This window comes from Gallinula chloropus (assembly GCF_964237585.1).
Source record: "Gallinula chloropus genome assembly, chromosome: 2".
Lineage (NCBI taxonomy): Eukaryota > Metazoa > Chordata > Aves > Gruiformes > Rallidae > Gallinula > Gallinula chloropus.
In genome coordinates, this window is record NC_140086.1 from 136,312,934 (window position 1) to 136,326,453 (window position 13,520).

General features: G+C 37.2%; 1 protein-coding gene across 1 annotated transcript in view; it reads left to right on the top strand.

The window, feature by feature from the left end:
* Window positions 1-773: 773 nt before the first annotated feature.
* Window positions 774-13,520, top strand: part of COL28A1 (collagen type XXVIII alpha 1 chain) — a gene marked incomplete at its 5' end in the record, with an annotated part of 61,207 nt that continues 48,460 nt past the window's right edge. The window contains 10 exon segments of the mRNA XM_084260291.1: window positions 774-894; window positions 1,462-2,021; window positions 3,388-3,408; window positions 3,939-3,995; window positions 5,012-5,065; window positions 5,584-5,625; window positions 6,325-6,351; window positions 7,446-7,490; window positions 10,096-10,140; window positions 12,780-12,833. Coding sequence (XP_084116417.1) covers window positions 774-894; window positions 1,462-2,021; window positions 3,388-3,408; window positions 3,939-3,995; window positions 5,012-5,065; window positions 5,584-5,625; window positions 6,325-6,351; window positions 7,446-7,490; window positions 10,096-10,140; window positions 12,780-12,833 — 1,026 coding nt within the window.

Genomic DNA, 13,520 nt, shown 5'->3' on the forward strand with positions numbered 1-13,520 from the left:
TTTTTATGTAAATCAGGTTTAATGGACTTCAGTTTTCTCTAGAAATATGTTGAATTGCTGACTTATATGTTGTAATGTTTCTTTTATTAGTGTATATTGTCATTAGAATATGTCTTTATGGAAAGTACTGCACACATTCTGTAACATTAATAATACATTCATCTACTGAATTTCATTACTATGCCATTGTTTCTCAGAAGAATTAAGTGGTTCATGTGGATGCTCCAGACCTAGGTAATACATCTGCATTCCAAAATACCCAGGTCTTGTTGATTCCTAACAATTGGGGATTTCTAGAAACAAATGATATTCTATGTTTTCTGTAGTATTTTTGCTAGTTTAATATAATAAGTTTAATAACAAAGTATGTTAATAGCAATATACATCAGTAACAATGCCTTTCACCTTTCTTTGTTAAAAGTTCAAATAAAAGCTAGAGATAGCATTGGCTTTTTTTGTGTTAAGAAAGAAAAGGGACTCCTGTGTGTGTTCTACCCTAGTTTCTTCTCAAATGAAACAGGTTCTAACACACTTGTGAGATACAACTGGGATGATACTGGTTGCTATGCTTAAATCACCTACCCAGGGACATTTTATAATTGTTTTTTAAAATACTGTCTCTAGAATCGAGCTTCCCACAAATGTGTATTCTGTATGCAATTAATCTGCATTTATTTAATTGCATCTATTAAAGAAGTATTCACAGGTGTGATTTTTTAATTTTTTTTTTTTTACAGGAAGGAGAAGTCATCTAATTTGGGATCCAAGTCACTATGTGGAAAAAACATGTTTTCTTTTGCTTTTTATTTCTGGCAATAGAAACAAACCAGATAGCATATGGGCAAACCAGAAAGAAAGGAAGGAATTCTTATTCTTTGATGCAAAAAGATGAGGGTAAAACCATTTTCTTAAAATTTCTGATTTACTGTGGTGTATGTCTCTGTATATTTCAAGGTAATTAGCTAGTAATTGACAAGTTATGTGTGCATTTATAGAACGTAGTTTATTTTGATTATCAGGTCTGGAAAATGTCTCTTGGAATGTGGTGACATTTACTTTGTCATGGACTCTGGTTTGATCTATGATTTTCATTGACACTCATAAGCTTTTTAAAATAAATTATAAGGAGCCTAACTTTTAGTTTGAAAATGCATGTGGAAAATTTTGTATACAAAAATCAAATAAAATGCTAAAGCAATCCCATCAGGACCCTAATTTGACAGTTTATTGTCTGTAGGCTGTTTTTATAAAACTGGTATGACTTAAAGTAACTTAAATTTAGTTGGCCTCAGTAGAGTTTCTTGGATTTTACAGTGATAATTATCCTTAGAAGTTTTACAGGGGTGGCAGGGGAATGCTTGGGGAAATGATTTGAGAATCGGGATAGTTGCAGAGTCACCCGAGATCTGTTGTGCAGGTGTGCCCATCATTCATAGATTTAACTTTCTTGTTCCATTGCAGGTGACAGGTGTCTCATCGATATAGTCTTTATCTTGGATAGTTCAGAAAGTGCAAAAGATCAGCTCTTTGATTTACAGAAGAATTTTGTTCAGAACGTCAGTGACAGCGTTTTCCAGATGAAGCCAGTTAAGTCTCAGAAGTATAATGTCAGACTGGCAGGTATGCAGTTCAGCAGCACAGTCAGCATTGATCATCCTTTTACTGCCTGGAAAAACGTGCAGAATTTTAGAGACAAAATCAAATCTCTGGGCTTTATTGGCCATGGCACCTACTCTTACTATGCAATTTCCAATGCCACTCAGCTGTTTAAAACCGAAAGCCGTAAGAGAAGTGTGAAAGTGGTTTTTTTGATGACTGATGGTGTGGATCATCCAAACAGCCCTGATGTCCAGGGTATAGCCACAGCAGCTAGGAGTCTTGGAATACATTTTTTTACTATCTGCCTCTCTAAGAAAAAAGTCCAAGAAGAAAAATTGCATGTGATATCTGGTGATGCGTCCTCTAAACATGTCTTATGCCTGGATGATCAGAACCTAATAGTGGATGTGGAATTGGAACTGGTAAGTAATGCTGGTGTTAACCTTGTCACCTGTTTACCTATGGCATATTTCATTTAACCTTGGTCCTGTCCTGAAAGCGGTGCAGAGGTTTTAGAGGTGCATGCCTTAGGAGTCAGGACAGAGGGAGCTTCCTCCTCCCAGCTGCTCTGCAGGGAGTTGCATGTTTGGACAATAATAGCTCAGCTTCACTGATCACTGATGGACAGGGTATTTCCCAGCACACGGCATGTGTCTTTGAGTTTATGGTGCTAACTTTCTTTTGGGGAAGAGTGGCCAGAAAGCTGCCAGGCAGAAAAGGACCTGGGAGTGCTGGCTGACAGCTGGATGAACAGGAGCCAGCAGTGTGCCCAGGTGGCCGAGGCAGCCAACAGTATCCTGGTTTGTATCAAAAATAGTGTGGCCAGCAAGACTAGGGAAGTGATCATTCCCCTGTACTTGGCACTGGTGAGGCCTCACCTCAAGTACTGTGTTCAGTTTTGGGCCCCTCACTACAAGAAAGACATTGAGGTACTGGAGTGTATCCAGAGAAGGGCAGTGAAGCTGGTGAAGGATCTGGAAACCAAGTCTTATGAGGAGCAGCAGAAGGAACTGGGGTTGTTTAGTCTGGAGAAGAGGAAGCTAAAGGGAGACCTTATTGCTCTTTACAGCTACCCTAAAGGAGGTTGTAGCCAGGTGGGTGTTGGTGTCTTCTCCCAAGTAATAGGATTAGAGGAAACGGCCTCAAGTTTTGCCAGGGAAGGTTTAGATTGGATATTGGGGAAAAAATTCTTTACTCAAGGAGTGGTCAGGCATTGGAACTGGCTGCCCAGAGAGGTGGTAGATTCATCATCCCCAGAAGTGTTCAAAAAACATGTAGATGTGCCACTTCAGGACATGGTTTAGCAGGGATGGTGGTGTTGGGTTGACAGTTGGAGCTGATGACCTTAGAGGTCTTTTCCAACCTTAATGATTCTCTGATTCTGTGATAACTTGTTCTCATGCATGAGGCTGATAAAATCACCGCCTCCTTCCCCTATATATTTTGTTAGTGTGTCCTTCCATAATAAGGCCTTTCATTAGGAAGTCTTTTCATATTCCAGTCGTTAGGATTGTTCATTAATATTGTCTATGTAGCTGTCCCATTATATCTCATTTGTTTTCTGATCATTACGGGTCAGATGAAGTAACCCCCTATTGCTGCCAGAGAACCCTTTTTCATACAAGCAGATCCACAAACTGCTTCTTCCCACTGTGGGGAAGGGATGAAGGTATTCGCATTCTTTGCCATTCACCTTGGAAATTCTTTAAACTAGAGAGGAAAAATGGTTACATTAGTACTCTGTTCAATTAAATCTGTATGAAAGTAATACTTTTCTTTTCTTTGCAGGAAGCCTTGTTTCAGAAGCAGGTAGGTTTTTTAACTTTGGTGTGTTACAATTACTGAAATTCATACTAGATCCTCCTGGTGTCTGCTTCTTCTATAATGCAACAATACTTCAGGTTTAATCAACCTGGGGGAAGTTTCCAAACATGGTTTCTTTTAATTTAACTTCGATCCATTTCTTCCATCCCTCCTGAGAAATCTACAACTTCTGTTCATTAGTGAGTAGTATCAAGGGTAAGACATAGAGAACTCTTCCTGTGAGAGTGGAATAGGACTGGTACAACACATGGAAGTTCATTAGTGGTCTCATTAGAAAACAATAACAATGTCAAAATGGTCCAAAAATTATGTAAGGTTTCATGGTGCTGTATACTATGTATAAACTATATTAAACATTCATAGTTAAAGTAGCAAGAGATTTATTTGCTTCCTGTTATTCCACTTTTATATTGTCTAGTCTGTTGCTAGGCAAGAACAGGGCATGGGAAGGTGGGTTTTTTACTTTGAAATATTACATTTTTAAAATGTCCTTCATGTTTCTATTAACATTGTAGTGTATGCAGAAGAACTGTGTGTGTGAAAAGGGAGTAAAAGGAGACAAAGGTGATTCTGTAAGTATGTGTTTATTTGAAAAGCTTCCAGAATTAAAATTTGATTCATTGAGATCAATGTTGCACAGTATTTTAATTGGTTGCTATGTCTGTAAACAGCAGGACATTAGCTGTACTGCAAATTGAAGTGATGTGTCGTATCACTGTGAAAGGCCACTTATGGCACAGGAGGAAATCTGTCACATACTGTCTGGGAAATATATTTATACTATACAGTAACAAAACACAGCAGATAAATGGGCCCGTGATTTTGAAGCCCAAATTGAAAGGTTTATTCTTGAATCTTGCAATGGGTAAGGAAAGGTCAACTGACAAAGGTTTAACTCCACCAGCAGTTTCTATGTGTGTAAGGGATAAAGGTTCAAAAGACTGAGGGTGATGGCATATATGAAGAAAGGGCTAAAACTCTGTGACCTGCGCTCTCTTTTTTTTCTCACATGACACTTACAAAATTGTTTCTTGCCTCTGGTAAAGAAGAGAGAAGTGGGAGCCTCTCTGATCCCTTTTGTATTTTTAATAGCTCCCCCAGAGACAGCCAAGGTACATGCAGAGGATTTTGCCTTTCTCCCTAGACACTAAGAAACTGGTTGGCCATATGTGTAGCAGGTTATGATAGCAGGGCCTATCATCCAGTCCCTCAGCTATGGGTAATGTGCAACTGGAACTAAATCCCTGTTTGCAATTTAAAATTCAAGATCCAAGTATTTTAAGGGTTATTTATATAAAATTAATATTTATATAAAATTAAGGTTTTCCGTGACACCTTCTTGTTTGATTTTATGTAGAAAATACATTTATCATTAAATACTGATTAAAAAAATTCAGAGATAACTTATAAGGCCAGATCTTTTTAGCTAAGTGAAAGCAGTGTCACATGTACCATAGCTGAATCAGTGTGTGTTTCTACCTAAGCTCTAATTCCCAAAATATTTTTGGCTGCCCTGAAGATATTATCATAGAGAAACTGAAGAATTTTTTCCTCAAAATGGTAACAATATTTTCCTGCTTTGTTTCAGGGCAGCGCTGGTAGCAGAGGGGAAAAAGGTGAGCCAGGACCAAAAGGAAACAAGGTAAAATGATTTTTCATAATAAAACAAATTTCTGTCCAGTTTAATTTGGATCATAGGAGGCATTATAACATAAGTTAAAGTATAATCCAAAAGATTGTCTTTTGCTGAGAGAGGTTTATAGTCAGCTGCTTTAGAAGGGGCTTTAGAAGCGAGGGAGAAATTTGGAACTAAACTGCTACCAAGTATATACTGGCTATCATTCCATTTTATTCTCTGACAGCAGAGGTCTCTGAACCTAGCTGCAGTCTCTCTAAGCCCCACAGAGCATTCTAACGGTACACAAACCTCTTGAGCAGAGCAGCTTGCTCTGGTGATGAAGTTTTTATCTGGTAACAGTAGTGGAGTTTTCTATGCTAATTCACGAATTATGTTTCCTTGATTGTGGGAGGAAGAAGTGTGGATGTTTGTAAATGGAAAAAAGCAGCTTCTGCTTCTTAAAAAGTGTTCTTGGTTTTAGTGTTATAGTGATAAATAAAAGACCAATACATATTTTAGTTGTATTCCTTTGCTTCCAATAGGGTGATGCTCATAAAGGAGATCGCGGAGAAAAAGGTGCAGAGGTATGTGACTACTGCAGTGCCAACTCAGATCTGGCTTTTCAGATCATCTTCCAGACCACGATTCACAAGTTAGTTCCACTCAACTGGAAGTGTTTTCCATTTTTCACACATCTACTTTATTCACTTATTTAGAGCACCCAAACTAAGCTCTGATCTGGAGAAATGCCTATCCTGAGAGAAACAGTCTAACCATGTGTTTAGGTGTAGAGACGGGATGCTACTGTCAAAAGGAACTCTTGAAGCTACATGGTTTTGTATTGACTTGCATTAGACTTATTCCAAGCAGTGATGACAATGTCATCACTAAAAACATCTAGAGAGTTCTTCAGTAGCTTCTGACATCTGATTTTCTGAGCTGGAATTATTGTTGATTCACAGTAGAAAGATTAAGAGTACTCCATGGGCAAGAACAATTCCATTTAAAAGGCCCGCTTAAATGGTAGTGTATCTCTGCCAAGGGGCTGGCAAACCCAGTTGTGCATTTACAGCTACTGCTAGGAAGAAGAAGCACACGTCCAGATTTGCAGAGAATTATATGTTAAATGATTCCTGAGAGATATTTTTATTTTTAAATAGTTAAACCTCTGAAACATAATTTTTGACTGGGTTGGATTTTTTCTCCCTGTTCTGCCTTTGCTTCCTCTTGTATAATTTTTCCCCTTTTTTTTTTTTTTTTTTTTTTTGTAAACTTTCAAATAGGGAGTTCCTGGCTACAAGGGAGACAAGGTAAGATTTTTATAGAATAGTAGTCTGAAAATAGATATGTCACTTGCTGACAGTATAAGTAAAAGAATGGAAAGAAGAACCTGTCTTATCTTTTTGTCATGAGAGCTCCTAATGCAATCCCTAGAACTAAATTCATCATTTATGTAAATTTTTGCAGACTTACTTGTTGCAATTAAAAAAAAATCAGAAAATCTAATCTAAATATAAAACTGTCAAAGACCAGAAATAAAGCTTCTGGAAGGGAACAGAAAGTTGAGGGTTGAGTAAGAGATTAAGTAGAAAGAATGTGAAATTGTTTACTACAAACACAAATAGATGTGGTAGTCATTAGCCTTCAAAAAACTTACCACCAGGAAGTTTACTTTTAAGCTAATTATACCTTCTGAGTTCTAATGTTTTGTCAAAAAACAATCTCAAGATAGGCCCTCCAAGAAGCTAAAGAAATTACATGCTGCAATGACTTGCTTGATTCTAGAGCTGAAATTTATTTGCAAACTGGACCGTCACAGCCATAACAGAAACAGAGAGAATTCCATTTTGGCTGCATGGTTTGGACACTTATCTCCCTGAAAGGGTTGTTAATAAAAGCAGTGATTCTCTGAATATTTGTATTCATTACAAAAATGCTTCAGTTGTTTATATGGAAACATTTCATGGAAAAGGGAAAAGTAGGCTCATAGGTCTAATTTTCATGTGTCTATTGATACGTTAAATCGTCAGTGGAACACATTAATAGTTCTCTTTCCTCATTCCATTTGTACAATCTCAGAATTGTTATTCAGGAAAATCTCAGACATCACAATAATGCAATTAGAATATAAAGAGGATCTCTGGAGGCAGCACAGCGAGCTGGAAAAATACAGCAGAACTTACTAGATGTTAAATGTCTTAGCCTCTTACAATGTAGGCTGGAAATTTTGTAGGCATTTTCATAGAGAAAAAGTATTTATCTTTAGCAGAGCAGACCATGCCACTCTCAGGTCCTTGGAATCTACTAACCCTTCTGTGCTACTGAACTTCTTGCACAGCCATTAATGCATGTAATGTATTCCAAACATCTTGTTTAGCTCTTAACCTTTTGATTTCTTGTAAAGGGTGAAAGAGGAGAGTGTGGATCCCCAGGAATGAAAGGGGAAAGAGTAAGTATAATATTTATTTGAACTGTTTTGCGCTGATGAAGATACTAGAAAATCATGTAACATATTCCTAACATAAGTTGTAAAGATTATTGTAAATTTGGAACATCTCATAATTTCCTATCAATAGAGATACATTCATAGTAGATATGTGTTTCTTAGAAACAACCCACAGTTCACCATATTATTTTTTTTTCCATTTTGCAGAAGTGTGGTCAAATAAATTCTGTCCTGACCAATGCCAAGCACAGCTTACAAAGGCATAGTAGTATGTTATGGAGTTCACCTTTTTTGTCCCTTGAAATCATAATTTTTCTTCAAATGTATAAAGTTATATTAAAATAGAAGCAGGTCTTGCACAACCTGAACAACTTGCAGGTTTATCAGCCCATCTGTGCTGATATGCATTCACACATGTATCTACTCCTCCTCTTCTTTTAACTTGAAGTGCAGAAATGATAACAAGTGAATATAGAACTTTGTCTGGGATTTATACTCTGAAAGATGGCTGGATAATGTACTCCCGAGTGAGACAATCATGTATCTTGAGTTCCTGTAAATAGGTTTGCATACATACTACAGATCACTGGTTTATAGTTGGAGTTGTTAGGTACTACCAACTAGATTGCAATAAATCATTCTATCAAAGCACAGTTCTTCAGTTTTAACATCCATATTATGCTTACCTTTATCAAAGACCAAACTGAAAAGTATGTGGCTCCTGTTATTTGGTGATGAATTTTGGGTAGGAGTTATGAAACATTCAAGACAGCAGGTTTTGTCACAAAATAAAAAGGGCATTATAAGGCAGATCTAAAGGCTGAGAGTGTCTTGTGAGATGCTGGACTTCAAAATGGCAGCGAGTGAGTCAGAAAAGAATGAAATATCAGTGAAAAAGGAGAAAGAGTTGTATCTCTCAAAGGAATAAAGAAAGATCATAACTTCTTTATCCAGGCTATACATGAGAAATAGCACGAGGTTATGTGAAATGTCTAGCCAGATTAAAGGAAGCTGTTCAGAAGTTGGCAAAGAACATAATCAAAGCAGCCAAGGAATCTGGACATAGAAGGCATACGCCAGGGCTGCTGGAAATCTGCTGTTTTCGTTTCTGTTGAGAACAGTGATAAAGAGGAAACAAGAAGTTTGACATCTGCAGAGGATCAGAGATTGTAGTAGATTCTGGGCTTCAAAAACCTAGTTAACAAAGGAGAATGACAATCACTTCTGAAATCTCCAGCTTCACATTCACAAATGCAGAAGACAGAACAAAATTATTTTATTTTTATTTTTGATGATAGTAGGCTGTGCTAGACAAAATCTTCAGAAAAAAACAAACATGGGCAAATCCAGTATTCCAAGGTGGATGTTTAAGTGCAGTGATGGATATCGGAGCACGGTTGGCAGTAGTGTTGACTGATTTGAAAACGTTGAGGCTTTTCCCTGCTGCTTTCAAGTCTCATAAATGAGAATGAGTCCTGTAGAGGTTTTGATGCTGTGAATCTGAGTTTCTCCAAAAGCTGTTCAGGTTTGAAATTAAGACAGTTTGCATTTGGCTTGGAAATGAAAACTGTCTCCAGTCATATGTGTGTATTCTACCAAAAGTAGCTATCACCACATCAGCATATTGGGGTTTGTGCCATACATTGCTTGTGTACTTTTGTAAATGGGCTAGAACTGCTTGGGGTTATCTGCTATCTCTGGTGGCTGATGCTTTGCCTGGGAGCAAATGCCAGTGAGCAGAGAATTGTTAAAAAAATCCAAATCATCTGTAGGGGAAGAGAGTCAATGGGATGTGGCTGCATAGGTATCATTGCTCAGTTTGTCAAGGCTATGAGATGTTCAAAGTGTGACATGTGCCTTGGAAAATGTAGCAGTCTGCCAGTGCCTCTCTGTGTGGAGATGTTGCTTATACAAAGAAAAGAAAGAAAAGAACAGTAAACTATTTGCTGGAAGCTATTTTTGCTTTAGAAATAAGTTATAATTTAGTATTGAGTCAACTGGAAGTGAAACCCCATAGAATATGCATTCTGGTGAAAGATTAAAACCAGTGCAGCAGAAAGATTTGTGAACAATCTACAGTGGTAGGAACTGGTGAGAACTCATTGAATGGAGAAATGTCAGCTAATGGAATAAAAAACTACGTCTTTTTTTTTTTAATGTGTTTTTAATGTGGGATTTTTTGGGTGAACTATTAAGTGTGATTCAGACATGCTACTGGTCAGCAGTTTGAGGTAGGGGGTCAAAGTTATTTGAAGTTATTCTGGTATAAGCACTGCACCATTTTTTAAAGAATTCTGTATCTGATCTACTTCTGAATTTAAAGAGCTGAAGCAAATAATTAGTTAATCAAATAGCTAACATGTTAAGCAACCATCCACAGTGTTTGTTGTATATGAAAAGTATTTTTCACCAAATATTGAGTATGTAATGTAACAGGCAATTACTGAACACAGAATGAGAAGAGCAGTACTGTGGAGAGAGAATAAACTCCCTAGAAGAGGCTTGAACAGAGATATGAGTCATTACATGTACACTGCCGTTTTCAGCACTTGAAAGCAGTAATAGCAATTTCCTAGTAATCTGATAATTTAATCTTATTTTTCCTCAGGGTTTGGAAGGTCCTTTTGGCCCTAGGGGACCCCGGGGACCTCAGGTAAGGGAACTGAAAGCCACCCAATAAAATAAAGCTAACAACATATTACATTCTGTAAATTTTATCTACATACAACCTGTCAGCTCTGTGGAGAACAATATGTTTGGTACATGAGGCACCAAAACAACAGTCTTGCAAATGTTTGTCTTTTGGAAATAATTTTCAAAGAAAAGTCTTGGCAGCTAGTGCTGCTTAAAGCTACTTGGGGTGTGTGGCTGCCTTGGGCTCCCCAGCTGCAGAGTTCTCCTCTTGTCCTCAGAGTACAAACGTGCCTCTACTTGCTGAATTCCTCCTGTATTACATGTCAGCATCCAGCTATTGTGGAAAGCTGTACACAGTCCTCCTGGAATACAAGGCAGCCAGAGAGACTGAATTTTGTTGAAGAGAGAAAAATCTGCAGTCATTATGTAAGAACTTGAGAAATGAGCAGAGAAAGTCTTTATGTTATTAGGAGCAGAGATTTTTACCGCTCTCAGATCAATGATCATTTATTTGTTATCTGTCTGGAAGTCCAGATCTTTTTTTTCTCTATTTGGAGTTGCTGAAAAGGGTTATTGCTGTCTTTCTTCTTCTTACAGCCTGATAAATTTCCTTTAAAAAATTGGTACTAGACATATAAAAAAGAGCTGCTGGATGGAGTAGGTATCTCAAGAGGTGACACCAGTCTCCTAGTAAATCCATAGGTGATGTGGAATGATGATGGCCAACATTTGCCCAGTTGCTTCTCTACTGACTGAGCCTGGGTTATATGAAGGAAAACATAATGGGGGCATAATAGGGTTATAGAAATTTATTACACGACATTAAGATGTGAACATTCACTCCTAACTACGATTTTTGTTGTCTTTATATTATGTTTTTCTGCTTTCCTTTTGCTTACCAGTGGAAATGCAATAATGCTACAAATTTAAGAATTTTTTATTTTATGATCCAGCAATTCTCTCTGGTAAGCGATTAGTAAATATGTCACTTATTCTTGCTTATTAAAAAATGGAAACACATGGAGACTAAGAGATTTTTGGCCAGTTTTGACAGGAGATAATGAGACAAGTCAAATCACCAGCATTTCCCTACAAAATTTTAGCTCACCGTGCAGTATATGTTCAGTTTTGTAGGGTCCGTAAAACACCAGCTGCTGTTGCAAGTCAAACCATCCCTAAATTCTTGTACAATGACACAACCTGATTATTTTAAGGCAAAATTAATTTCTTTTCATGCACAACATCACTGAAACTATTCCTACATTATCCCAGCTTTGAGCTTAACATTGCATATCATCATATAGTACAATGATCTACATTCAGCTTAGGTTTGAAAGGCTAATTACAAAAAACAAGTCCTCACTGCTGGAGAACAGAAACAGATGAATGTATTGCTATACAAGAGGACTAATCAGTGGTTACAAGGATTTACTGTAATTCTGAGCTATGAGAGTTAAGTAATTAGCATGGGAACTACAAACAGCTTAATGACCAAAAGGAAGATACCATACAGTGAGTTTGAGAATGTTAATACTAATACATAAGATGAATCAGAGTATATTGTGTATTTCTGTTAGCACACCCTCAAGCATTTGCTACTGGGACATTGCCCATCTCACATCATGATCTTTTTTTTTTTTTTTCTTGGGAAGAATAGGCTATAAAAATGTGATTTCACAAAGTCTCTTATGGAAATTATTTTCAAGTACTAAGGGATTTTTAAAAAATACTTTGTTTCTTTATATGACACTGAGATACTGAGAGAGTAGAGTTTGCTTCTTTTGAAACAAACAGAACTGCAGGATTCCTTTCAGTAAATAATACTCCATGAAAATGCATAAGGCAAGGAGTAAGGCCATGTGACTCTGAGTTTGTGTACAATACAGCACTTAGGACATCACTGTATGCCTATGAGGCAGTTATTCCCTAGTTTGTACAATTTTGATTTGAGCATAATTTGGAACATTAACTATATTCACTTAATTCACTGTTTTCCCCCCCAGATTTTGATTTGTGGTCATGTAACTGTTACTTACGTGTATGATTGCATTTTTGCATCTTTGTGCAAAAGCTGCAAAAGGAAAGGAGACAATAACAATTAATTGTTTTTCCTGGAAATCACTGCTATGGCAAAATTTTTGCATCTGTTTCTTAGCCAAAATGCAGTATTTTGGAGGTTTTACTATAGCTCTTAAGGATGGTACCTGAAAGGGATTCTTTTTTGTTTCTTTTTGGACAGGAACATTTTTCCTGAAGTTTATCATATTTAAGAAAGGGAATGAACACAATCTGAGGACAATTTTATGTTAATGATAAACCATATACATTTGGATTTGGGCCAGTTTTAGTCTTTTTATGAGCATAAGATTATCCATGTGTGACCCAGCATTTTTACTACAATGAACTGTAATTTTTTGGTATTATTCTTTTTGAATCTAATGGTTTTTTAAATTTTTTTTCTTTCTCCAGCCACTTAAGCTTCATGAGGCTTAACAATATTCAGGGTGTTAGGCACTTCACAGTGTGTGATGCAGAAAACCCTGGTCTTTTAGAGCTTAACATTGTGTACATCTTACTGCACCTGGTTAGGCCAAATTCAAAAGAAACTTTACATGCACCTTCAAAGGCAACTCATTCTATACTTTGACTTTTGTGCAGGGTATCAGTGGACCTCCAGGTGAGCCAGGCCCAAAAGGCATCCAAGGGAGCAAGGTAAGATGTAATTGTATATGTTTAGATGTTATTTATATAGCAGGAGAAGATGCAGAGACTGTGCAGAGTCTTTGTACTCTACATTTTCCTCTATAGTTCTTTGTTAGTGGTGTCCTTTGCGTGGCACACATGTGCACCACTGGCTTGATGCACCATAGTGCTATCACGTTGTGAAGGCTTTGTATTGTGGGCATGTACAGCCAGTTCTCCGTCTGGGTCTCTGAGAGCATTTCATAGGGCCCCAATAGGGTGCTGCCAAAGACCTGCCCAGAGCCACAGCACTTAGGTTGGAATATAAACCACCTGAATATGTGTCTGGGCTTTTGTCATCACTTGGGAAGTTTTTTCTATGATATTTTTGAGTAAAATGCCTTGTGTTTAAAGATTTTATGTATTTCTAGATGGTGGTTATATAATCTTTCGATCAAGTATTTAAAGTAATTTTTAGTTGCTTGTATACTGTAAAAATTCAAGACAACTTTGAAATTGGTAGAGGTGTAAGATTTGATGACAATGCCTTAGTTATATATAAAATAGATCATTTAGAGTTAATGACTGCATCTTGTCAAGCAAAATCTATTGGATAACATTTGATTAACTTAGGCAGTCTCCTGGTTTGCAGACTTTGGGGAAATTGCTTCATGTGAACACAGTTGTGTTGCCTGTGGGACAGCCATTAACCTCATT